The sequence below is a fragment of the Mastomys coucha genome, unplaced genomic scaffold, assembly GCF_008632895.1.
Source record: "Mastomys coucha isolate ucsf_1 unplaced genomic scaffold, UCSF_Mcou_1 pScaffold18, whole genome shotgun sequence".
Classification (NCBI taxonomy): Eukaryota; Metazoa; Chordata; class Mammalia; order Rodentia; family Muridae; genus Mastomys; species Mastomys coucha.
The window spans coordinates 14,507,155-14,533,556 of record NW_022196900.1 but is presented as its reverse complement, the minus strand read 5'-3'; the positions used below and the strand labels follow the sequence as shown (position 1 = coordinate 14,533,556).

Here is a 26,402-nt window from a genome sequence, read left to right as displayed (position 1 = left end):
AAAAAAAAAAAAAAAAAAAAAGAAAAGAAAAGAATAAAGAAACATATCTAATAAGAATTACATAGTCTATACATAAGAATTACAAAGTGTAAACACTAGGGAACAGAAGAATCTTAACTAGTAAAATATCCAGAATGGAGTCATATTCTCTTGACTCCTAACCTATGGCGGTTTCTCCTTCCTCCTCCTGCACTCTTCTTCTCTCCTCATGGTTCCTCTCCAACCCCAAGTCCCCCAAGCCTAAACCCCACCTATTTCTCTTCTGCCCAGCTATTGGATGTTGGCATCTTTATTTACCAATCAAATAAAACTTAAAGACAAGGTCACTCGACATCTTACATGTAGACTCTCTCATCTCTAGGACAACCAATCTTAAAGGTCCAATATTAACATTAAAATACAAACAACCTTAGGCAAACCCACTACAAAGTCTGAAGAAGTAAAGACTAAATTAATCCTCTATTTTCTTATATGTTTCTTAATTTTTAGTTGCAAAGCTCCTCAAATTGTGAGTTTAGGGAGTTAGGGCTGATTTTCACCCATCATTTTGTTCTAGTCTATTACTGTGCTCGGCTTAAATAGTTTCAACAAATCAAGTCAAGGGGTTAATAAAACAAGCCTACAGATATTTCAAAATATTTCCTACTGGATAGTCATACTGAAAACTTAAGGGCCACCAATAAGTAGATGGGTAGACCCAGATCCTAGAATGAACTGGTAGAAGAATAATTGGTGACTACTGAATTCCAGTGACCCAACTATGATATAATTTTTTAAAAAAAGCATTCCAGAAGCCTAAGATGCTAAGACTTAAAAAAAAAAAAAAAAAAAAGTCTTGTCATTTCTGATGCACATTATCTAATAAACTCTTACAGGAACCCAAAATCCAAATTCTTAATTTGTATGACTGTTTAAACATATCCATTTAGAGTCAAATGGTTACTAATTTGTTAAAAACTTTAAGGTCTTCAATACTTGATTTTTTTCCCCAATTGTTTATAAACCTACATACACAGATAAAGCCAGAAGACCCTAACCATGCAAATCGCCATCTATTTGGGTAGCTGTCTTCTTCTGCATCCCAGTGCTGCTCCTTCACATAAAAACACCTCTCTCAAGTTCTCCATGGACTGGACTCCTAAATGTTATCAGCAAGGGGAAGAAAGCTATCTGTCTTAGTAAACCATTTGAAAACCAATAATCTAAATCCTGAGAATATACAAAAGAATAAAAAAATGTGTAAAAAACTATAATAAAAATCACTTTTTTTCTAGGTAATGAAAGACTGGAAGGGGAGAGTAAGGGGGGGCTGATATTTACCCAAATTTGCCATATTACACTAGACTGTAGTCTAGTGTATGTCTAGTATACTTCCATTCTAGGAATAATCTATATATTTTCCTTCAGAGAAAATATAAGTCAAAGATCGAGTGAAAATCTTTGTATAATTTTAGTAAGCAACAAACTTAAAAATACTCCTAGAGCCTTCGCTGCACATGTACTACATGGCTGTAAGATTAATTCCCACTCTTAATGATGGCATACAAAATTGTTCACTGTGAATAATTGCTGCCATTCTTCTTTCAGACCTCTCCCTCTAACTGAAAACAAATCACTCAGCGTAATGGGAAGCTAGCCCAGAACAGCACCCTGTGATGGCCACTGTAATACAGACAGTGATTGCTGAAGGCGCTGGTGTGGCTCAGAACAGCACCCTGTGATGGCCACTGTAATACAAACAGTGATTGCTGAAGGCACTCGTGTGGCTCAGTGACTGAAAGCACAATGCACGCTTTGCTTCACTTAGTGCTCTGTCTTTACTTAGCCATCAAGCTCAATATTTTCAACTGTCCTACAGCATTCTGAGAGCTGTTTTACTTCCTATCTGCCAATCTGAACATATTCTGTTTAAATATAGTTTTACTTACACATCAGAATGGCTCTACGAGTAACGATAACAGTTTTAGGTCCCGAATCATGACTGAGAAACATTCTATCTAGAGTCCAATTAACTCATTGATAAAACAGTGAAAATAAGGCTCACAAGGACTCTAATAATTTACCTCATTCATTCACTCATTCATTCAGGGGTGAGAAAAGGCATGCCATGGCCCACATGTGGAGGTCAGAGGACAACTTTGAGGAGCCGGTTCCCTCCCTCTACTGAATGTGTTCCAGGAATTGAGCTGAGGATTGTCTAGCTTAGACCTTACCCACTGAGCCTCCCTCCAGCCTCTCAACTTTATTTTTAAAATTGTAATGTAAGCCATTGGTAGGAAACAGAAGTTACTAGAAGCTATCATTTTTTTGGCATGCACTATGTAGAAAACACTAAGTGAGATGCATCACATCAACTAGACTACCTCAATTGGCAACGTTACTGAGCCCCAGTCAAAGAAATCAAAGCTTAAAGAGGTGATTTGCACAAAGTCAGATGACTGAACTTATATTTGAACTCAAAACCTATACTCAAGAATTACTAACTATCAAATTGTAAGTATCTTAAACGTAAAACCTTTGCCCTATTAATCTCAGTTTTCCTGCTATATACTTTGTGCATTACCAAGTGATCAGTAAACACAAATTAAATAAGCACGCTGAATCAAAACTACATTAACCTGTTGGGCATAGTAAGAAAAAAATAAAAAACAATGAATGGTTGAAACGTCCCTAGAAACACGTCTTCTTGGTGTGAACTGTAAGTTGACTCTGGGTGCATCCCAGAGTCCAGTGGGCGAACTCACGGCATTCTGAGCTCCTAATGATGCAAGAGTACTACTATGCCCATCACAGAAGAGATGCTTTAAGTTTGGGAATTCCATCTCTCCCTGAGCAGGCTATTCAGTACTCACCGTGCTTCAGTACTCCATTCCATTGGAGTTGTGTTTCAGGATGTGAGGGAGATCTTGCTGTGGTAGCTGTTACCTCACTGACTGCCTGGACTGATCTGGCTGTAGAGGCAAGTGTCCCCTTCCTCCCTCACTGCTCCGTGTTTGCTCCTCTTGAAGCTGAGCACTCAGTGCGTCAAAAATGACAACGTTCCCCTCAAAAGGAGAACTATTATTGGGTTGAAGGTATATGAGAAGCTGTGCTCCTCATAAAACATCCAAACAAAGTTTGCATTTTAAAAACCTGAACTTCTGTCAAGCCTATTCCTCTATGAAATACAGTGTATTTGCTCCTTATCTTTAATTATTAGACAATTGGATTGATTTTATTTGTAGATCACAGAAAATCTAAACATCTAAATAAATGGTGAGGGCCTAAAGGACATCTACAGTAATGCTCACTCCAAACATAAGCAGAAATAGGCCTTCTTTACTCTAAGACAGCAAACAGTCCCCTTCCCTAGTCCATGACTGGCTCAGGGTAATCTCTCCCAAGATCCTGGAGTGCTGTGTACTCATCCCAACACGGAGCTACAGCCATCCACTGCTGTCAGCAGCTACCTGACTCCAGCCTAGTGTCTCCACTTCATCCCTCAGACAGCAACAAAGGTAGGTTCCACTACAACTCAAGTAGATTCTGAATCAAAATATACACTATCAGAGAAAATAATTTTGATATGTAATCAAAATTACTTATCAGTGACTTAATTTAACTGATATTATTTAGGAATAAAAATTTTTATTCAACAGAGAATGTGAATAGGTTAAATATTATTGAAACATTACTTTTGATTTAATTGTATAATGACAAAAACATTTAATTGAATTTTAAACTGCCTGTCACATCCTAAAAACATAAGAACCCCACTGAGAAATGTTTCTTTAAAAAATAAACATTATCAATTTTCTATACTGAAATTTAAGTATGTTAAGAAAACATGCAGCCACAATTATGTCTAATAAGAAAAGACAATTACCCTTGCTGACAAATAGTGCTTGTAGTAGTACAGCTGAAACAGCAGAAATGCAGAACTCGTGAGTGTTAAAAGGGCCAGGATCACGTTCTTATTGATTCTACTCATTGGTCTATGGTGTTCTCTTGGGTGGTTTTTAACAATAGCCCAGTTGTTTTCATCTTCTTCATGAAACAGAATCTTGTTTCCTGTGACCAGAGATACTTCTGTAAAGAAAAAAATCCAATTTGGCAACAACAACAAAAAAATTAACTTCAGTAATTACTGACAACACACACATACACACACACAGAGTTATTTCTATTTACCCAAGTGTGGTAGTACATGTTTATCGCCAGCATTTGGTATGTTGAGGCAGGGGGATAGCAAGTACAAAGCCAGTCTCATCTATATAATGAAGTTAAGATCAGCTTGAGCTCCATAAAAACATTCTGTCTCAAACAAACTAACAAATATCAAAAGCAAATCTAGAAAGAAAAAAAAAAAAGACAGGAGAAGCTATCTGCAGTTCCACAGAGCACTACGGCCAAGAAAGAATGCAGAGGGGGGCTTCTCCAATGTGTCTGACTCAACAGAGCTGTCCTGGGACCTCTGGACCTCAGGATGTATGTCTGACGAGGTCAAAGGCGATGCTACTTCTGACCACACTGAGGAAAAAAAGGAAAAAAGTGAGACAGTTTTTAGTCAAGGAGCATAGTATCTAGCTGTTTGCTTTGTGGGATGTGTGTGCATGTGTATGAGTGTGAGGTGTAGGATGTTCATGCCCTTGGTATTTGCAAGGGTAAAGAAAACTTTGGCCAGGAAGTGGTGGTGCGTGCCTTTAATTTTAATCCCAGTACTTGGGAGGCAGAAGCAGGCAGATTTCTGAGTCCAAGGTCAGCCTGGTCTACAGAGTGAGTTCCAGGATATCCAGCATTATACAGAGAAACCCTGTCTCGAAAAACTTAAAAAGAAAGAAAGAAAGAAAGAAAGAAAGAAAGAAAGAAAGAAAGAAAGAAAGAAAAAAGAAAACTTTGGTAAACATTTTGGTCTCTCACCCTGGGTACCACCTCTGATTATCTTTTTAGAATAAGAAATTTAATATATATATTTATATATATATATTAAATTATAATATATATTATATATTATTATATAATTATATAATATATAATATATTATATAATATTATATAATTATATAATATTATATATTATTATATAATATTATATTATATATTATTATATATTATATATATTATAATATATATTATATATATAAATTATATATATATATATATACACATATATATATACTTCCTATCCCCTCTCCAATACATTATTTTTTGTTAGGTAAATTTAAAGATCCCCTAGTATTTAGCTTTATTTCTTCAACATTAAAACATCTTTTACTTAACATCTAAGTTTTTTCTTGTTCCCTGGTTATAATGACATTCTTTCCTAGTTTCTTTCTTTTTCCTATTTATTTCTACTTGGTTATTTTATTCTGTCCCATAAGTATGCTATTTCACTCTCAGTCCACAGAGTTCCACAGTGATCCTATTGCCAAACCCTTTGCTCACTCATCTCTGCAGCCTATAAAGAAGAGACTGTGGAGGTACCACTTACTGTTGGTGTTGGTGTTGTTAAAACACCATGTCAGGGAAGTTTGGCTGGGAGGTCATACTTTACTTCCCATGATAGGTTACAGGATTTATACCATTGTCCTGTAATGCTAAATGTTCTCTTGATAACATTCAATGCCACAGCCCACATACAGGGGATCTGATCTGTTTTAATGGGATGTACAGAGTATGCATATTCCCTACCTGTGAACTTCAACTCTCATTTACCTAGACTATATAATGATGGTGGTTATTGCATATGCATCTTCTTTAGTCTTTGAGTGTTCTTTCAACTTAGAATGATTATAGGAAGCTTTTTGAAGTTAGGTTTAAATAACTTTATTAGGACATTGGATTCTCTATTTCTAGAACTAAAGTATAACTCCTTCACTGCCCTGTCCATTTGTTCAACTTCCAACGCCTGTTATCACGTCACCTTCCTGATGCTTCAAGGTCAACTTTCCATTTTAATAGGCTGTTTCTTCTCCTTGTGTATCCTTTCTTCCTGAACTCTGCCAGACTGCTGTCTTACAACCAACTCCTAGCACTGGAGCACTGGAGCCAATGAATGTTGCCTGAGTTTTGCAATGCTACTAATTGAACCCAAGGCTTCTTTCTATCTAGGACTGGCCAGCATGTTATCACTGAGATATAGTACAACACTGTGATTTTAATTTTCAAAAGATGATTTTTAACTGTAAGTACATGCATGGGTATGTTTACATGTGTCCAGGTCCTGTGAAGGACAGAAGAACTGGAACTGAGTCACCTGACATGGGTTCTAGGAATCAAACTCACATCCCTGGGAAGAGCAGTACATGCCCTTAACCACCGACTTCTCCATCTTCCATTAATTTTCCCCTCCAGCCCACACAGCTATCACTTATTTTCTAGTTTACTTTCTTCCCACTGTAACATTTTTAATGCTCATTTTATTTTAGTTACTTATGTTTAGATGACCTGAGCTCCCCCAGATCAGTTATTCATAAGAATACTGGGGTAGGAGGGAACATGTTCTAGACCAGATGGAAGTTTTTTTCTGACAGAACATTTTATACATGTGTGTCCGTATATGAGAAAGACAGAGAACACATGTAAGTTTAACTTTACATGTGAAGTTAAAACAACTCCTTCATGATATCAGAGTGTCTGACAATCTCTCCATTTTACTGCTGTATGGATAGTGCATTTGTGTATACAGTTTGCTCTTCTTCTTGCTAGTTCAAGCTGCCACACAGCTGTGACTGCTCCCACACCTTCCCTCCATGTCCTGACCTTTGTACAGAGAGAGCCATGTCTCTGTTCTATTACTTCTGATATCTCTTTCTACAAGGATCTTACTCTTACCTGTGGCAACCACTCCTCAAATATTTCAGTTTGGGATCACAGCAATATTTGTCTTGGAAAAGCTGTGTTAACCTAGCTCCCATTTTTCATGTTGTTTCAGGGTAACTTCATATTGAATGAAGCAGAAGTATTTTTACTCTGCCATTTTAATTAAAATCCTAAGTTTTTATATGGAGCTTTAAAACAATCCATATAAACAAGTTGAACACATAAAACAAGCACTGGAAAAAATCATGTAAGATCAACTATCCATGGAGTTACCTCAACAGAGATGAGAATCACCTGCCCCATCTGCAGATGATGTATCAAAATACTGGAATCAATCATATTTTTCCACTAAACTGTGAAAATCAGTAACATCCATCAATACTGATGATGGTACAAGTCTGCTGTTAACTAAAACTTACTACAATGATTTCACCAGGGCAGGTCCTGGATAACAAGCTTATTTTTCACTCTCTAGATTTCAGCTATCCCTCACACGTGTTGAACAGCACACCCGTGTACTGCACGCTGCTTCCTGGTGATAGCTAAGCTGGCATCTAAGCTTATCATTGCTAAGCTTCTTCTAAGCATAACTATTCTAAAGTCCAAAATAATATACTGTTGTTTTTTGGGAGCTGTCTCTACTTTAGACTTACTACAAGATTAATTCATGAATAAAACTAAGCAATGGGATAGTTTTAAAAAGAGGTATCTCATAACAGCATTACAGGCCCTGGCTTCTTCAATGCTACAGAACCTAAATCAAGATAATATTCATGTACATGTTATTTGTGACATTTTAGCTATTACTAGCTCTAACCCTAACCCTAGCCCAAACTCTCTACCCTCAAAAACAGTAAGAAGGACTTTCTCACTTTACATGTATGTAAAGAAGATACTTATCATCTATAATGGAAAATAAAAATTACTGCAGAGCTAATAAAATGAGCAGGGAAAAGGGAAAACAGATGGCAAGTAGCTGCAAAAAAAAAATTGGAGATGCTTACAGAGGAGGTTTAAGGGGTCCAAGTATCCTGAAGTTCTAATGTAAATAAGAGGCTGTTTTAAATTTGACATATTACACTGTAAAATTCTTCTTAAATGTCATGGAAAAAGGACAAAACTAGTACATGAACTGAGATCTGCCAACAAAGAAGGAAATGTTAAGAACTGGTTGTGGGCATCAGAGCTATCAGATCTCTTCATCTCTGGTCCTGGGTCAGCAAGTCTACACTGTCATTATTAGGAAACAGAATGCTCATTCTTTTAGCTTTCCTTTCATCTTTTATTATCAAATTTACTACACATCACTACATGAACAAGTTTGAGAAAAAGTGGTTGTAAGAGCCAGACACACTTGTGATGGAAATGTGTACAAAGTTCAAGATCTCTTTTTCAGATCCTTCCTGTAGCCAAGAGCATAGTCTCTCAGGGTCATACCTGACATTCAAATATGGCCCAGTCTGCAAAACAAAGTAAAGTCAAGTACAGAGGAAAGAGAATAGTGCAGTGGAGTAAATGTGTGATTAGGGGCTTAGGCAGCTAAAAGGGAGGCACTAAAAAGAAAATGGTGCAAAAGATGCACTCGGGATGAAGAGACAGCTCAGAGGTTAAGAACACTGACTGCCCTTCCAGAGGTCCTGAGTTCAATTCCCAGCAACCACACGGTGGCTCACAACCATCTGTAATGGGATCTGATGCCCTCTTCTGGTGTGTCTGAAGAGAGTGATGGTGCACTCATATTCATAAAATAAACAAATCTTTAAAAAAAAAAGATGCACCCAGAGGCAAAAAAGAAAAAGAAACTGAAAAAGCAAACACTGTTTTTAGACTGTAAGAGAAGTGTAGCAGTATTGCCAATGCTGCTGTTTACTCTTTACAACCAGACAGTAAAACCCTATTGCTGAAGACACCATGAATTTATGTGACTGAATATAGAGAAATTGAGCTGATGTTCAACTAGAAGCTTCACCCCAAGTGACCAGAGCTCGCAGTGTTGGAAGGTGTGACACACATACTGCGGCCTCAGCCAGCTGTGAACCCTGTGGGCTACAACAGTTGCCTGTCTGTATGATAAAGCCCACTGACTATCAACAGTGGTGCAAACGTTACGGGAGGAGCCAACCACCTTCTGACTGGATGCAAGGCCAGCTCTAGGAAATGGAACCTATAACTGGCACTATTAATGGGGCCAAGAACCTGAGACTAGATAGGTCATGGGCCCCAAGGGAAACCCCACTAAAATTACTCTGCCAAATGAACATAGAAATAAAATGACTCCTAACTATACTGCTATACCCATACATCATTGCATTGTTGAACACTCAACAAAAAAGAGATCTCTTGCAGTAGATAGTAGTTAACATGTTAGGGATTGGTTCTAATGCTGTCTCAATTCAATTTGGTTCCCAATGGCTGAGTTCCCAGATGCTGAGAGATCAGACCTAAAGGCCCACTGACATGTGAGAATTAGGGAAAGCGGCCATATGGGAAAGTTCCCCAGTTGTGTTTGAGGTAGCAGAGATGAAATCTAGATTTTAAGGATGTTAACTTAGAAGGGGAGTGTTTGCTAGCAGGGGGAAGAATTAGAACTGTCCAGCCTCTGAGCTAGTCAAGGTATTCAAAATTAACTGGTGTTGCCAGGAGCACAAAGTAGAGTAGCTAAACTCACCACTACAAACTAGACAAGGTAGAGAGACTGATTTTGGATCACTTACCCCTAAAGGGAAAACTCATCAAAGCCCTCCCCTCAGGGTTCAGGGATATATGTAGAAGAGGAAACAGAAAGCCTGTACGAGCCAGAGAAAACAGCATTTTCCAGACACAACAGGACTGATGTACATTTGAACTCAGAGAGACTGTGACAGCATGAATAAGACTTGCTCAAGTTCAAGCCAAACAAAATCCCAGCACAGAGAAGGGGAAGTGAACATGAAGTCCTAACCTGAGCCAAGAAGGTATTTGTAACCCATAACTTCTGGGGGATGAGGGAGGAAAATAGTTTTTCTTAAATGAAGTGACAGAATGTATCAAATGTAGCTCAGGATAGGCTGCATGTTCATTAATAGTTGGCCAACACAAAATAGACCCCACATATTTTTGTTATGCTTTGATTTTTATGTGAGAGAGAATCCAAAATTGAGTGAGTATCAGGGAAGAATTTGGGATGGTGAAAGAATATAACCAAAATATATTATATGTAAAAATCAAAGTCTAGTAGGGCCTCATGGCACAGACCTGTATATAACACCACCTCCTCTGGAGGGTAAGTTCAAAAGCTGGCTATGCCGCAGAGTTCCTGCCTAGCCTGAGAAACTTAGTGAGACTATCTCAAAATACAACTGAACAAGGAGCTGGGAATGTAGCTCAGCAGTAGAGTGCTTGCATACACAAGGCCCTAGATTCAGTTCCAGGACTGATGATGATGATGATGGTAGATCTTTACCTACTTAATGTTCATTCACTTCTTAATCCTTTACAAAATAATCTCTGCCATACCACAGTGTCACTTGCAAGATGAAAAGGTAAAATAATGTACCCTCTCCATGTGATTAAGCAGAAGAATCAGAAACACATGCTGACTCCTTTCTGAATATGCTGTAAGGAAAGTTCTCTGAGGAAATAAAGGACCTAGGGAAGAGAAGTTGCATAAAAAATAAGCTAGGTAAGGTTGACTTTCAAGTGAAGAAACAGATGTTTCTCTTTTTATTTAAAGTTTTTCATATTTGAACATAATTCTGTAACACAAATAAAATAAAATAAAGTCTACTTTCAACCAGGTATGGTGGTGTAAGCCTTTAATTCCAGCACTTGGGAGACAGAAACAGGTGTACCTCTGAGTTAGAGGCCAGCCTCCTCTACCAGGCTAGACAAGACCACATAGTGAGATCCTGTTTCAAAACAAAACAAACCCACCACCACCAGCAGCAACTTTATTTTGTCAGTGTGTTCTCACTGCTAGAATGGACTGTGCTAAATCAGTTGTTACTGTGTATGGAGGGGATGAGTGCAAAGCACTGCATTCAAGCCTGTGGAGGCCACACTACCTCTGGGGTCATTCTTTGGGTACCATCAACCTTTGTGTGAGTGTGTGATGGGCTATGTGCACCTGTGTATGTTGCAGGCTTTGTGTGTGAACTTGTGTGAGGCCAGGAATGTGTAGGCCACAAGATATTTGCTCTATCACCCTCTACATACTCCCTCAAGACAGAGCCTCTCACTGACTTTGGAGCCAGGCTGGTGGCCAGCAATTCTCTCATTTCTGCTGGCTCCCCCTAGTGCTGGGGTGACAGGCCATGACACAGCCATGTTTGGCTTTCTATGCAAGTGCTAATATCTGAACTCAGGTCCTCATCTCATGCTTGCCCGTAGTAACTGAGCCACCTCTCCATCCCCTGCTCCGACTCCCTCAGACCCCACAGACAAATCTCTCACTAGAATTCACTAAGCAGGCTAGGCTGGCTGGTCAGGGAAACTTAGGAATCCTATCTCCCTCTCTCCAGCTCTGAGATTATACATTCAGGCTACTATGCTCAGCTTTTTAAAGTGCCTTCTGATAGATGGAAGTCAGATCACCACGATTACAATAACAAGCACTTTAGTGACTGAGTTGTCCCAGGTCAAATCAAGTTACTTGATTTACATTTCACGTTATTTTTAAGTGAGTGTGCTGGCTAATTTTATGTCAACTTATCACATGCTAGAGTAATCTGGGAAGAGGGAACCCCAACTGAGAAAATGCCTCCATAAGACTAGATGGTAGGCCAGCCTGTAGAGAATTTTCTTAATTAGCAATTGATGTGAGAGGGTCCAGCCTATTATGGGTGGTGCCATGCCTGGGCTGACCATCCTGGGTTCTATAAGAAAGCAGGCTAAGCAAACCATAGGAGCGTGAAAACAGCGCCTCTCCGTGGTCACTGCCTCAGCTCCTGCTTCCAGGTTCCTGCCCTTAGAACTTTCGATGAACAGTAATATGAAGCTGAGCAACATTTGGTCATGGTATTTCATCACTGCAGTATTAGCCCTAAGACAGTGAGTAAAGCCTTTCCCTCAAGAGTCAAGTAATCAATTGCTTGGTTGAGGGCATTTACCCCAGGCTGGTCTAACAATCATTATTGTAGCTCTGTTTCCTAGTGCTTTTCTTGTCTTGGCCTCCAAAGTGCTGGTATTACAGGTGTGAGCTACCATGGCTGGTTCACTGGCTGACTTTTCTTTATTGGAAATCTTCAAAGGTAGATAGACTGAAATATTCTTTATAGCCTAGAAAGCTTGAGACATACAGGAAAGTGGCTTGCCTTGTGCTACCTGAGAAACTGGCGATCGTGATAAAATCTGAATTCAGTTCTATGGACTCTTATCTCAAGCTTTTAACTACCCGGCCCCATTTGTATCAAATCTGTCCCGATATCCCCAAACTGATAATGTCAACGGAAGACAGGAAAGTTCCTACAAGCAGTTATCTGGCATCGCTCACCGCGCCCACCTTATCATTATTATTATTACTATCGTCATCATATTATTAAGCATAGTGAGCACTCCTTCAAACGAACTAAGGATGACCACTGAGGTGTCAGAGAAAAAAGAGACTGGTAAACCAAGCGGTTGCAGCTGGCTGTTGTACACAGAACTTGTCTTTCGCGTAGCATCAGTCCTTCTCAGGTGGAACCCTCCCTGGGTGGCATCCGTGCCATTCTCTCTTCCTTTCCCTCTGAGTTCAGGCTTCCAGCCTCGGCGTAAGAAGCACTCAGAGCAGCGGGCTGCATCGGTTCCTCCCCTGTGGAGGCACCCTGGCATGCCTTGGTTCTCACACCTGATCTTTCTCCCCGCATCGTCGGCTCTCGCCACCCAGCTCAAAACTCACGGTCCCAACCCGGCCTCTACAAGCGTCTCCATGAATCTCCAACATCGAAACCGGGTCGGGCTGATCCGCGGACAGCATGGGCATGACTCGCAGACGGTACCTGCGGCCGAGGTCAGACTCCTCCCCGCCGCCGTGGGGCGGGTACCCCAAAGGTGGCCGAGCGCTGGTCAGGGTACCAGGAGACCAACGACACGTGCCTGAGGGAGCCCGCCCACGCCCACGCTCTACCCAGCCCGTATGCCCTCATCTTACCTAACTCTGGGCTGTGGCGGAGGCCTCGCTTTACGGCACCTGTCGCAAAGACGCCGTCAAGCGCGCAGTGGCGTATCGGGCTACAGGCCTGTCCGCATCTGCTGCCAAGGTCTCGAGCGCGGCTATTTGTCTGGCTTATAGAAACCTTCAATCAGCCTTCCCCCCTGAGGCTGCCTGGAGTTTAGGAAAAACGGAACTGCACCCCCTAGTGTGCGGCTCAGCCGACAGAACGCAGAAAGTGCAAACCCGGTGGATAAGGATTCTTTTCCTCCCTCTCTCCCTGTCTCTCCATCTCTCCCTCCCCTTTTCCTCTTCTCTCCACATTCTGCTATTGAGGACAGAATCGGGAAGAGCACTATGTAGTGACGTATGTACTCGTGAAGTTGAGGTGCCTGCTTGACATCCAGGTCTAGAAGATGATATCTTCCAGTTTGAGGCTTGAAAGAAATATAGACGGTTCTGAGCCTGGCGTCTTCGGTTTTAGCCGTGTAATTTAAAGAGTTATTGTCAAGAAGCAGATATGGATTTTGATAGGAATTTTTGAAAATTAAAAAGCACTAAAGAAATTATTGTAATTTTAAGTTCTTTCTACGAAAATTACTGACGGCGTATAGAAAAAAAGATGAAATAATTTACCCTACACACCCCGTTCTGTATCATTAAACTCAGATGGGCCTTAAACTCTACTCAGCCCAGTGTGGCCTTCAACTGATCCTACACAACTTCCATATCTCAAGTGCTGACAAGTTTGCATCACCATGCTTGGTTTAAAACAGACATTTTCTAGAAATTGTGATGGAGTGTGTCTATATCAAAAACTTTTATTAAGTCTGACATGCCTACCATTCAAGCATTTGGGGAGCCAAGGCCGGAGGATCTGGAGTGAGGCCTTGTCTTTTAACACACACACACACATACACACACACACACACACACAAATGTAATTGATGCCTACTGGAGTATTAATAGGTGATATCTAAAAAGAAACGAGGAGCATTTACTATACTCAGCAATGTCTGGAAATTACAAAGGGGAAAAAAATTTCCCGGGTTTTAGAAGTAAGTAGACTTCAAGTGCATAGTAAATCTTATCCTGTATAAACCTTGAAGGAGGCAGAGGACCAGCCAGCTTTCTGATCTGAGCTAAGTTTGAGTATAGATCTCATTGTTTTTCCTAGATAAGCACAGTCATAATGTGCCATCTACATTATGAAGTTTCTGGTACTGTAAAAGTGTACCAGGATTTAGAGATATATGTCAAGGAAAGAATTTAGAATCCTTCAAAAAAATTGACAATCCTTTTGGTTATCCTAGACATAACTTGTCAGCAACATTTTTTTTTGTCAATTTACCTCTAAACTTTCCTCTACTTGCAAGTAACTTTATTTTTTAATTTTTTTTTACATATAGAACAGCAAACGCCTTTATTACACTATGAGTGAGGCTTATTTGCCTTTCCGGGCCTTGATCTTCCTCAGATAGAACTCCAGCTCCTTGCCTTCGAGTACATAGCTGTCTGCTCTGCCGCACTGGCCTGGTCTTGAGGCAATACAGGCGAGGAGCTTGCCCTGCTGGAACTGCTCCTCCAGGAGACTGATGATTTTGGCATTTTTTTTCTTTTTGTCGTATTTCTTTTGAATTTTCTTTGATTGTTTGTTGTTTAAGATCTCTTTCTCCTCAGGAGTCAGCTTGGCTCCCTTTTTGCGGCCAAGGGGCAGTGCATAGTGGGACTCGTACCACTGCTGGTACGGTGTGCTGTCAATGAGCACAATACATTTCTTCACCAGGGTCTTGGTGCGGACAAGCTCATTATTGGATGCATTGTAGACAACATCAATGATCCTCGTTTTTCGAATACAACACTCAGAGCCCCAGGAAAAGTTCCCCACGTCCAAACTCAGGGCACGATACTTCTTATTGCCTCCTCGAACTCGGACTGTGTGTATGCGGCGAGGGCCAATCTTAGTGTTGGCAGCAGACCGTCCCAGCTCATACTTCCGCTTCTTGTGGTAGGGTTTTCTCTTACCCTGGGTCTTGCGGCGCTTGTGCCAGCTGTCCCGAGACATGCCCATCGCTCGGCGCTGGCTGGAAAGAGGAAGCGCAAAGCTTCACGGTCCGGTTTCTCAACTTTATTCTTTCTAATATAGGCTTACAAAGTAAAAGCCCTGTCTACCACCAGAAGTTGGACAATAACCAGGTAAAAACGCGGATGACCATGGTCCGTGTTATTGGGTTGAATGTGAAGTGTTCCCCAGATGCTTCTGTTGGAATACTTTGTCTCCAGGCAGTTTTAGAACCTTGGAGGGGTAGGATTCTAAAACCCTGGAGGAAGTGGGCCATTAGAGAGGTCAGACATGAAGGAATACAGCCCAGCTCCCCTTTCAGTCTGCTCTCTGCTTCTTGGTCCAGTCCATCTAGGTGTGAGTAGACTCAGCCACCTGCCCCTGCTGCCAAAAACTCTGCCATGTCCTCCCTCCATGATAGACTTTAACCTCCCCAACTCTGAGCCAAAGGGAATGTTTATTCCTTTAACTTACTGCTCTCAGGTCTTTGCCCTATAACTAGAAAATAGTACTTCTCAAGCAGGTTCAGAGAGACAATTTGGGAGACTTGATCACCATAAAAAGTCTTTTAATCTAGTTAACCAAATTTAAAGCTGTTGAGAAGGCTACAAGGAGGAATAAAAATAGCCTCCGTCAGAAGTCAACAGCCAACTTTCCAGAATCATCTAGATGTGTGTATCTACACATCTTGGCCCGGTAACATTTGCAGGATCCTATGGCAAAAGTACAAAATAGTAGCACTAACAAATTTAAGTAACCAAGAGTGTAACCAGCAAAATGCCATATTCGGGGGCTGGGAAAATGACTCAGCAGTGAAGAACACTCAGCATTCTCTCAAAGGACTCAAGTTCTATTCTCTAACTCCAGTTCCAGGGTATCTAATGTCCTTTTCTGGCCATTGGGGGTACCCACACTTATGTGACATACACATATATGGAAATAAAGTGAATATAGGATGAATATATAATATAAAATGAGTGATATCCCTCTTGGATAGATTTTTCTGAAGGAACATAAATAGAGTCAAGTAGGGAAGTCTCAAATTCCTCCGACAGTGTTGAAAATCGATGGCGTAAGTACTATGTGACTCGGAATGCATGTATGTAGACACTCCTGTTGGCACATTCAAGCTGTAAGTGTTGCAGCTCTGAAAGGAAAGGCTTCCCCTAAGGAAGTGTTTCAGTTTTACTGGGGCTGCAGGTTTCCCCAGGACAAGTCTAACAGTTCTGCTTAGCAGGGGAGATCTCCCCAGCAAAAGTGTTAAACAGCTCTACTCCCTCTGGAGCCAAGGAATACCAGAAAGTCACACTTGCACAACAAACCTCACACAAGAGATTTATTGGGAGGGAAAACCCAGCAGGGTGGCTGCTTCTGCTTGGGAGAAGCAGGCAGGATTTATAGGGGGGGGGGTTTGGGGGGGTTCTTGTGGGGCAGAGCAGATTTCCAGGGTGGAGATTTCCAGAGTGAGGATTAGTGAGATTTCAATTCCCGAGCTTGGGGAAGCTTGGGGATTGGTGGGATTCTGTTTCTAGGCCCTTGTCTTGGTCTTGGGGTCAAGTCAGGGTCACGGTGTTTTTTCCTTTTGCCCTTTTACACTATACAAGCACCACCCAGTCTCCACATATTGCCATCCATGGTGTGTGTGCGCGTATGTGCGTCTTTCTTTCTTTTCCCCCTTTGGATGGATCTTGAGAACAGGCCTACATAGGTCCTCAAGGAAAACTTACAGGTGACCAGGAAAGAAGGTCTGGGGTGAGGAATCCAATCTCTACTTTCATTTCCTGTTGCTGTGATAAAATACTCTGACAGAGGCAATTTGGAAGGCAAGGCTTATCTTTGTCTCACAGTCCCGGATTACAGCATATCATATTAGGAAGTCAAAGAGGCGAATGCTTAAAGAAGCTGGTTACATCGCATCTCAAAGCAGGAAGGAGCCTACGAGCAAAGAACGCTTGCTCTTGCTCGTGTTCAAAGAACGCTTGCTCTTGCTCGTGTTCAGTTAGCTTCAGTTAGCGCTCTCCTCTTCAGTCCAGTACCCAGCTGGTAAGATGGTGCTGTCCACACTCAGGTCTTCCTACCCCCACCCATAGACACAACCCTTCACTGAGACTCCCGTTTATGTGATTCTACACGGGGCCAAGTAGACAACTAAAACCAGCCATCGGACACCCTTAGGGAATTCTACTAGGTGAAGCTGGGAGCTTGATTTCTATTATGGAGTTTCAGGATGGGTGAATACGAAGTAGAGCTAGATTAACCAAGCATTTTACCAATAGCTATATAAAAACAAGATCCCTATCCACACCCATCTTGATTCAGGTCAAGAAATATAGAAGAAATATGGAAGACATGATCCTTGGCTTCCTTCCAGTTGTGATTTTCTGAAGAGCAATCCAGTGGAGACAAGGTCAGGATCTGTAACCCAAGTATCTGTGTATACAGTCTTGTGTCATACTGTATTTACATATATATGCAGGCTCTTTTTAGAAAATGAATAGCCTTCCCTTGCATATATTTTATCACTGGATTTATCATCCTTCTGGTGCTAAAATTGAATGAAGTGGGAATAAGCAACTAGTACCATGCAATGTAAGTGCAAAACTGTGTTTGATGCAAAAAAAAAAAAAAAAAAAAAAAAAAAAAAAAAAGAAAAGAAACTTCACCATAAAAATTAGAGTGGACATAATTTAATAAGGAAATGACCAAATTTTGAAGAAGCCAGCTGCCATATGATTTATGCTATGGCTGGAATGTGAAATGTCCCTCCAGCTCTTAGATTTCATAATGGTGCTGTTTTGGAGTTTGTGGAACCTACAGTTGCTGGGAGCAGGCTGTTTGTGGGCAGGTCTTAAAGGTTACAACCAGTTTACTACCAGATCAATCTCTTGCTTATTTACCTTCTCACACAGGTTTTTTATCTCCTGAAAACACATCTTTCTTCCCTGAAGGCAGTTCCTTGTCAGATATTTGATCTTAATGACAAACTAACAGTCTATGTACTTATAATATTAACTGCAGGAACAGATACAAAGAACATATACAAGGCATCATACAAAAATAGTTGACTTGCAGGTTCAAGTCAGAAAGGGGAACTTTCAAAATTCTGATAGTCTACTATTTAAGTCTATTATTATTCAAGTAACTCTAAACTGTGGAGGCCAGTTCTTTGTGTAGCATTCACAAAAGGATGAATGACCCATGTTTGCTTTTCTTTAATTAACAATCAGTTTGCTTCTATTTTAATTCACAATACTATATTGTCTTATCTGTGCATATATATGCAAGAGAAATCATCGAATAACTTTAACCTTCTGAGGGTAAGTACACTTAAAATCTTGATTTCACTAAACTGTTAAGTTGCAGCTATTTCAGGCCTTCTAACAAGAGGACTGCCCCTCAAAACCTATCACGTGCTTCTCATAATGCAAGACTGTCTGTTTTCCTTTTATCTTTCTCTTGTTGACAAAGACCTTAAACACAGGAACTATAACATAAATAGAATCAACCACTGCTTATTCTTTTCCCCTTCACTTTCTTTCAGGTTAGGGTAGATACTGTAAGGAGGACTGGGTTCTGGGTATGACTCTCTTAGTGACCCCTCTACCAAAATGTAACCTAGGGTGTGATGCTATTGCATCTTTAATGTATAAAACATGGGCTACTAGTGAAATGTACTTATTTTAAATTAACATAAATTTAAAAATTCAATTGGCTAGTACATTTTTCATAGTAGCTGCTTGGGGCTACTGGCTACTGAATACAGGATTTGCCACCATTATATAAAATGCTATTAAATGGCATTGTCATATTTTGAGAAAATTAGACAATGACTTTTTAACCATTCTCTTTATCAATAAACAACTATAGGTATGTAAATAAAACTTGATAAAAGTAAAACACTGACACAAAAGAAAGCAAAAAAAAAAAGATTTAATTTTTAGATGGGGATAATACAGGTGCTTTCGTAAAAACCTCAAACGGAATATTTTATACAGAACATACAATCATTTCAACATACAAGTTGCTACACTTTGAATAACCATTTTTAAAGTTTAAAAAAATCATTTAAAAGGCTTTGTCTTGTTGGTAAGGAAAATGAGGCAGTGTGCTCATTTCAAATACTCGCAGCGCTGAATACATCATGTGCACTTTAAATAGTCTTCATCCACAACTTAAGAGGCTAGACCTGAGGAGCTGGAATTTTTATTATCATGACTGTATAGCAAAATCATGTCCAGATAACAAACATGTCAAAATCATGTGGAGTAGGATAACTTGTAAACCACTTAATACATCCAATTGAGAGCAACAAAACTATGTCCAGACAGATAATAATTGATATAAGGTTAATGAACAAGGTTTTGAAATGTTTCTTTTTAAATAAAAGTTGATGAATATTTGTCAAATGCAACAAATTGTTGAACCATTTGGTTGTTGGAAAGTTATTTCAGCCAAATTCACTCTGCATGGGTCATCAGCTATTCTAAATGCAAGTGCAAACTCCTGGTGGAAAAGGAGTTGAAGCAATTTGCTTACATAGGCTTCCCCTCTACACATGAATGCTGCAGTAGACTTTATAACTCAGAAAAGTTGTGTAGTTGATGAGAAATATGAAAACAATCATGCACAAAGTAAATTGATACTAGAGGATATTTTGAAGGTGGTCTTATTTTTAAAAATCACTTAAAAATCACCACTTATACCAACTTAACGTGCTTTTTCTAACTAAACAGCAATTTACAAGTATCCAAACACAGCTATTCTTAGTGAAAAATTCAGAGTCCATTTCACTACACTCCTCACAACAGCCCTGTGAGGTAGGCAAAACAAGGGTCAATATTTGAAGTAAGGCAATAGAGGCCCGAGGGTGATAGGTGATTCAGAGAGGTCATAGATTACTGCATGGGGCAGCTATGGAGATTAAGTTTAAATACTTAAAGAATGCCAAGACTCTTAAAGACTTGCAGCTTTTGCCTGAAGTTATTCCCCAACTTTAAGCTATTGTATCTTAATAGAATCAGTGATGGATTTGATTTCAAAGAGTCTCCATTAAAAGATCAATTAGTCTCAGTCCTTTGGTACCTTACAGATATTAGAGTGTTAATAAGAAATGCTTCTCATAATCCTGCACTCTTCAAAAAGTTTCATTATTACTAAAATGCCTTTTGCCAATTTCTTCCAATTTGCTTTATTGTAAAATTGATTCAATCTTAAGTTCCAAGCCAAGCAAATACATTCACTGACCTCTGCCCTACATACTGCAAAAACTTCTACATGTTTATTCCTAAGCACCAACTTAAGTTGAATACTACTAAGAAAATATGTAATTTTAAACAAATATAACTCAAATGATTATGTTTCAAAGCTAGTATTATTAACCAGAAAAAAGTACTCTTTTGATATGGTTGGGTAGTCAAGATAAGATTACTAAGCCAGTATTATTACCATATGGCATGTCCAACGTTCCAATGAGAACAAAAGCAGCAAACAACCCACCGAAATTCCAATGGGTGCAAAGTTCTTATGGTAATCAGATAATCATACCACTCAGGTAACACAATACTGACATCAGAATCACAAATGTGAACACTGTTACAAGACACATACAACTAAAAAATGCCAAACATGAGGTAATGCTGCTGTGATGATTTTCTGTAAGAGAAGCTTTACTACCTACTCTACTTCTGAGAGCTGGAGTTATGAAAGGTATACTTGGTTGAAAATAACTTTATGGTGACGTGGATACTGAGTAAATTCATGCTTACCTCTAAATATGATGTAAAAATAAAACAAGGAAAGAAACTTTTCCAAACTTTTTCTTACACTATAAAAGTGAAGTATTACTATGTGTAGTTAATTTGATAGTTATTTTTATATTTGCTACAACAAATGTACTTTAAAAATAATTTGTGTGTGTGTGTGTGTGTGTGTGTGTGTGTATGTGTGTGTGGGCGGGCATCCGTGTAGGTCAAAAGACAACTTACAGGAGGTAAATCTCCCCTTTTATTTGGGTCCCAGGGAACAAACTCCAGCCATCCTGCTGGCAGCAAGTGCTTCTGTGGTGAGCCATCTCACCAGCCCATGAATACAGTTTTTAGAAATTTAGTGACATATTAACAAAACATTATTTTTAGATCAAGACTATCAAATCAAAAGTAGCAGAATGTGGTTCATATGATGAATTAAACTCTACTACTTTTGGAAACCTAGACAGAAAGTAATAAAATTGATGCTACATCATAAAAAACTTAAGTACTGATATGTGAATTATATGCTGATCTAACAAAGATGCTAAAAATCTATGACTAAAACAGTTGAAATCTTAGCCTAGAGTAATGTATTTCATGGTAAGACGTCTATACTGTCTTCCTTTAAGATTAATATTCTTTGGAGTAATCACTTCCAATATATATCCCTTTCCAATTTTTAAAACTTGTTTTTGAAAGAAACAACTGCAAATACATAAATAGCTATAATTTCATGGAAAAAATTTCATATAGAAAAAACTAGGTAATTCTAGGAAACTGACCTAAAATATTTCATCATAAATATTTTCTTTTATTATTTATATCGAGGATCAATCATGGAAGTTCAAATTATACATAATATTGTTGATGGTTTGAGTTTTTTAGGATATTCAGAACAGAATATCTTCAAAACAGAGTGAGAAAGCCCAGCCTGGCTGTCCAGCAGTTTACTGACACATGTTAGAGGAGCTATCAATTAAACGTACAGACAGACAGACACTCTAACACTTTTTAAAAAGCCCATACCTGGAACATTCAAAAGATCTCTGTATATTAAATTTCTATGTGCATTAGTCATTAAATACTTGGTATATACATATTTCCCAGTATTTAAAAGATGTGACACAATCAGCTGAGTCAAATGAATTGTAGCAAATTCTTTTCTAAAGTGCATAAGGCAGCTCCTTCCTGTCTATTTCCAGCTAAATGAAACTGGTTTGGAATTCAACTGCTAAGAGGGAAATACAATACTTAATACATATTTTATGAAACAGTTCTTCACACCGGTGATATATCCCTTACAGTCCACCTCTCCTATGTTTCCTTCATTAAAAGCAGTCATGTTCAAGCTGTGCAAGCAGATATAGAGCAATGAAGAATGCTGGAGAAGGCTTGCAAGCTTTCCACAGCAGACTGAGCTGAGTAGAGAAGCTCAGTCATTCCAACCTAATGTTAAAAAAATGTTACATATTATGATCAAGTTAATAGTTAATCTTGTTTTGAGATGATTTAACTAGGCACTCTATTCAATTATTTTAATTTAAAAAGGGTTGACAAAATTCAATTTAACATAATAAATTTAAGATTTTTAAATTAAAATACTACAGATTTGTTCATTCTTAAAAAGAGACCCTGATGTTTATTTTAAAGCAATGAGGATATAATTAGTACCTAATATCACATGATAAGAACTTGAGACTCTTATTCACTGACTTTATACTTCGTTCTAAAACCTGCTGAGAAATAAAACCTTCCCAGCAACAGTCGTGCATTTTCCAGTGACTGTTTGGAAACTGTAGATGAAGGTCTCAGTGACGGGATGAGGACAAGGAGGAAGCACATGTGCTCCTCTGGCCTCAGCAGAAGGTCCTCACCTCTATGGTACAGTGTTGCCTGCCTTATATTCAGTAGACAATGAGCATGAGAAAAAGGCACTGTATAAATGAGAAGATTCAACTATGCAAGATATAATATCATAATGAAAAGTTCTATACAAGAACAGCTGGCTTTTTCCATGTCATTTTTGACAAAATAAACTTAGTAGCCACACAAAGCAATTCCAGTAAATCACTGCTTTCAGGTAGAGTCTACAAAAAGGAGTAGTTCCTTTTCCCTAGGGCATGAAATACTATTTCTGTAGGTAGTGGAAGAGTGGAAAAATGTCTTTCAAACTATAATAAATGAAAAGTAAAATATTGCTTCGGGGAACCAAAAGAATATTGATATACTTCATTCTATAAACTGCTTTAGTCTTAAAAACTACCAGTGTGTTATCAGACAATAATGTAGATATTTGTTATATGAAAAATAATATCCTATGTCAAATTTGTTTCATCAACAGAACAAAAATAATCATGTCAAGTAAGCAGTACATTTTAAGAGCAAATACTTGTTATGATCCTACAAGCTACACAAAGAAAACAAAAATGAACACTTCTCCAGGGAAGTTTGTCAGAATCCCAAGAAACTTAAAACAAGAAGAGATTGAAAAGCCTCAAAGATTAATCAAAAGTCAAACATTCATTTAAAGTTCTGAAAGCAGTTTAACAATTTCAACTTCTAGTTTGGCTCAAAAACCTTGAGTGAAAGGTCTTAATCAACTTTGTAATAAAAGGTTTTTCTGTTAATAACTACAGGTTTTACTCACTGCTTCACACATTCCTTCAGATTTGGGAAAAAGAAAACTATGTTCATTTTTGGAAGAATCATAAACTTTTAAACAGTGAGTGAATGCACCATAAAGAAACAAAAACCAAATCAAAACCAAAAAAAACCCTCAAATGATTGTTTGAAGAACACATATACCAATTAAGTAGGACACATGTATTTTTTTAAACAGCTGGTTAAACCAATTCATTTCTTTGTAAAAGAACATATATAACTTATTCCAGAAGAGAATACTTTAGGCACATTTCTTTATAATCTTTCACAGACAAAAAAAAATCAATAATATACAACAACTTTTTACCCTTTATAAAGAACAATTCACAAACTTCCATAAGCAATAATTATTATCAGTGCCAAATTCAAGTGGAAGTTTTATGAAAGATACAAAGACAGCTATAAAGGTGGGGTTAAAGCGGAGAACAAACTCAGCACGGTTTCTCAGGTGGTGCCCAGGAGCCGCATAGAGGAGTGGACAGAATGACTCAGCACAAATGCACAAGAATACTCCCTTGCATTGCCTAAATTCTTTATCTGCTCGATATTCTGAATTATAACTATAAAAAATACCACAATATTTTAGAGGAGAAAGTGGTATGAATCTAGTCAATACATAAGTTACCCTATCAAAAGCTCACCTTATTTATAAAAGAATAAAATAAGCCACCATAGGACACTTTCTCTGACACCCCTAGACAAAGATTTCAATTTCTAGGAAGCCTTGGGGGACCTTGTGTTTTTAAAGCCTCAGTGTAGGACTTAATGACAGGCAGTGAGCAGAAAGAAACATAACAAGGACAGGAGGAAAGGCAAGCTTTAAAAGCTTTGCGACCCAGGCCCAGGGCTCCCCAGATGTAATTGTATCTACTAGACAAGCCAGAGTAGCTTAAGAAACAGAAAAATGGCTTTCTACATAAATATTTCAACACTGCTCCTTTCCTATTTACTATGCAGATATCACTGTGTCAGCCTCCTGCAGCACAGCTGCTTGATTCTGGGACACAGCAATAACCCCCCCGTGGCTGCTTCCTTTGGTAGTTAATCTAACAGATTCCAGGCTTTAAAGCAGAACACAGAAAACCTGATTTCCACCACTCAGAAATATCTGTTAGTAACTGTATGGGAAAGGCCTCACAGTCTGAGTTGCCATTACTGAGTGACATTATTCAGGCTGCTTGTCGAACCAGTCATTCCATTTTCACTTTTCTGAAGTGTCCTCACAGCGCTTGGAACCTGCATTCCAGTACTCAAGGAAAGTCCACCACACCAAACCTAAGGGAAGACAAAAACAAAGCCCCAGTTAGACTCAAGTCAGAACTTTCCGTAACTTTCCATTTGAAAGGCAAAATGCCACAGGTATGATGAACATCAAGAAATCCCAAACTGATAAGCTTCATGTCTGAGCTGGGGAGAGACCAAAAGGTTCATAAGCGGCCAAAGGAAGTCTGTGTAGTAGCAGAAGCCACTGAATCTGCACTCAGGAAAGGGAACACAGGGCAGCAGAAACTCAAGAGACTAAACTGGATTAATCTCAGCAATCAATACTGGCTATTGGTATTTCCCTAACCTTTATAACCAGGGACTGTACCCCAAAGAAGCTTATCTCACTTATGACTTTAATACTGAGACATGGCTTTAGACAGGACTATGATCCATTGAGACAACTGCCCTGAACAAAATACCAATCACACAAATCCTAAGATCTACAATTAATAAATGGGACTTCATGAAACTGAAAAGCTTCTGTAAGGCAAAGGGCACCATCAATAGAACAAAATGGCAACCTACAGAATGGAAAAAGGTTTTCAACAACTTCACATCTGATAGAGGGCTAATTTCCAAAATAAAGAACTCAAGAAATTAGACATCAACAAACCAAATAATCCTATTAAAAATGGGGTACAGATTTAAACAGAATTCTCAGCAGAGGACTCTCAAATGGACAAGAAACACTTAAATGTTCAACATCCATAGCTATCAGGGATATGCAAATTAAAACTACTCTGAAATTCTACCTTACCTGTCAGAAGGCTAAGATCAAATATACAAGTGACAGCACATGCTGGCCAGGATGTGGAGCAAGGGTAATACTCCTCCACTGTTGTTGGGAGTGCAAACGTACACAGCCACTTTGGAAATCAATATGGTAGTCTCAAAAAATTTGGAATCAATCTATCTCAAGACCCAGCTATACCAGAAAAGATGTTCCACCATCCCACAAAGACACTTGTTCAACAATGTTCATAGCACCTTTATTCATAATAGGCAGAAACAATTTAGATGTCCCTCAACTGAAGAATGAATAAAGAAAATATGGTTCATTTACACAATAGAGTATTTATGACTCAGGTGTTAAAAAATGACATCATGAAATTTGCAAGCAAATGGATGAAAACCATCTGGAGTGAGGTGACCCAGACCCAGAAAGACAAACATGGTATGTAGTCATTTATAAGTGGATATTAGCTGCAAAGTAAAGGATAACCATATATAGAAAATTAAGCATAAAATTTCAATGGGATTGAACAACCCTGTTACCAAAAGGAAAAGCAACTGTATTTCCACATAAAAATACCTATATGTTTTATTTATATTATTTACTTGTTGTCCAAACTAGGAAAAAAACCAAATGTCCTCCTTGGACTAGTATGTAAACAGAAATTGTGGCAGAAGCCAAGCGTGATGCCCACACCTGTAACCTAAGCAAGGCAGGAGGATCTCAGACCAGACTAGTCTACAGAGAGACCTTGTCTCAAAATAATGTGAGGTAGGAAATAAGGTTATGGTGGAGTACTCGTTCAGCGTGTGCAGGCCCTGGCTTCTTTCCACACACAAACATGACAGATTACTTAGCAGGCAAGAAGCAGCCTGACTGGCACACAGGGCAGTGAGGCTAACATTCACATGTGCTCTGCTACAGCATCAAAGGCTGTATGCCATGCACCTCTGTTGCAGGAAATATTTAAAAAAAGACAACAAGTTCCCATGCTTCACCTAGCTACTCTCTGCCCTGTGGTCTC

General features: G+C 39.0%; 2 protein-coding genes, 1 long non-coding RNA gene and 1 pseudogene across 12 annotated transcripts in view; 1 reads left to right on the top strand and 3 right to left on the bottom strand.

Annotated features, from left to right (window-relative positions):
* The window catches only part of Fktn (fukutin), a 51,505-nt gene extending 38,315 nt beyond the window's left edge, over window positions 1-13,190 (bottom strand). For 2 of the 7 annotated variants that reach the window (XM_031377423.1, XM_031377429.1), the window contains exons 1-2: window positions 12,910-13,190; window positions 3,866-4,068 (exon numbers count right to left, since the gene is read on the bottom strand). In XM_031377423.1, coding sequence (XP_031233283.1) covers window positions 3,866-3,970 — 105 coding nt within the window. In that variant the 5' untranslated portion in view covers window positions 3,971-4,068; window positions 12,910-13,190. The other 5 variants (XM_031377425.1, XM_031377427.1, XM_031377428.1 and 2 more) reach the window with 5 other exon arrangements.
* Window positions 13,191-14,268: 1,078 nt separating this feature from the next.
* Window positions 14,269-15,178, bottom strand: LOC116095327 (annotated as a pseudogene).
* Window positions 15,179-15,234: 56 nt separating this feature from the next.
* On the top strand, window positions 15,235-23,349 carry LOC116096024. Its single transcript, XR_004120800.1, has 3 exons — window positions 15,235-15,328; window positions 17,291-17,378; window positions 23,060-23,349. It is a non-coding gene; the product is annotated as an uncharacterized LOC116096024 (long non-coding RNA).
* The window catches only part of Fsd1l (fibronectin type III and SPRY domain containing 1 like), a 63,306-nt gene continuing 55,786 nt past the window's right edge, over window positions 18,883-26,402 (bottom strand). For all 4 annotated transcript variants that reach the window (XM_031377419.1, XM_031377420.1, XM_031377421.1 and 1 more), the window contains one exon: window positions 18,883-24,654. In XM_031377419.1, coding sequence (XP_031233279.1) covers window positions 24,532-24,654 — 123 coding nt within the window. In that variant the 3' untranslated portion in view covers window positions 18,883-24,531. The remainder of the gene's footprint in view (window positions 24,655-26,402) is intronic.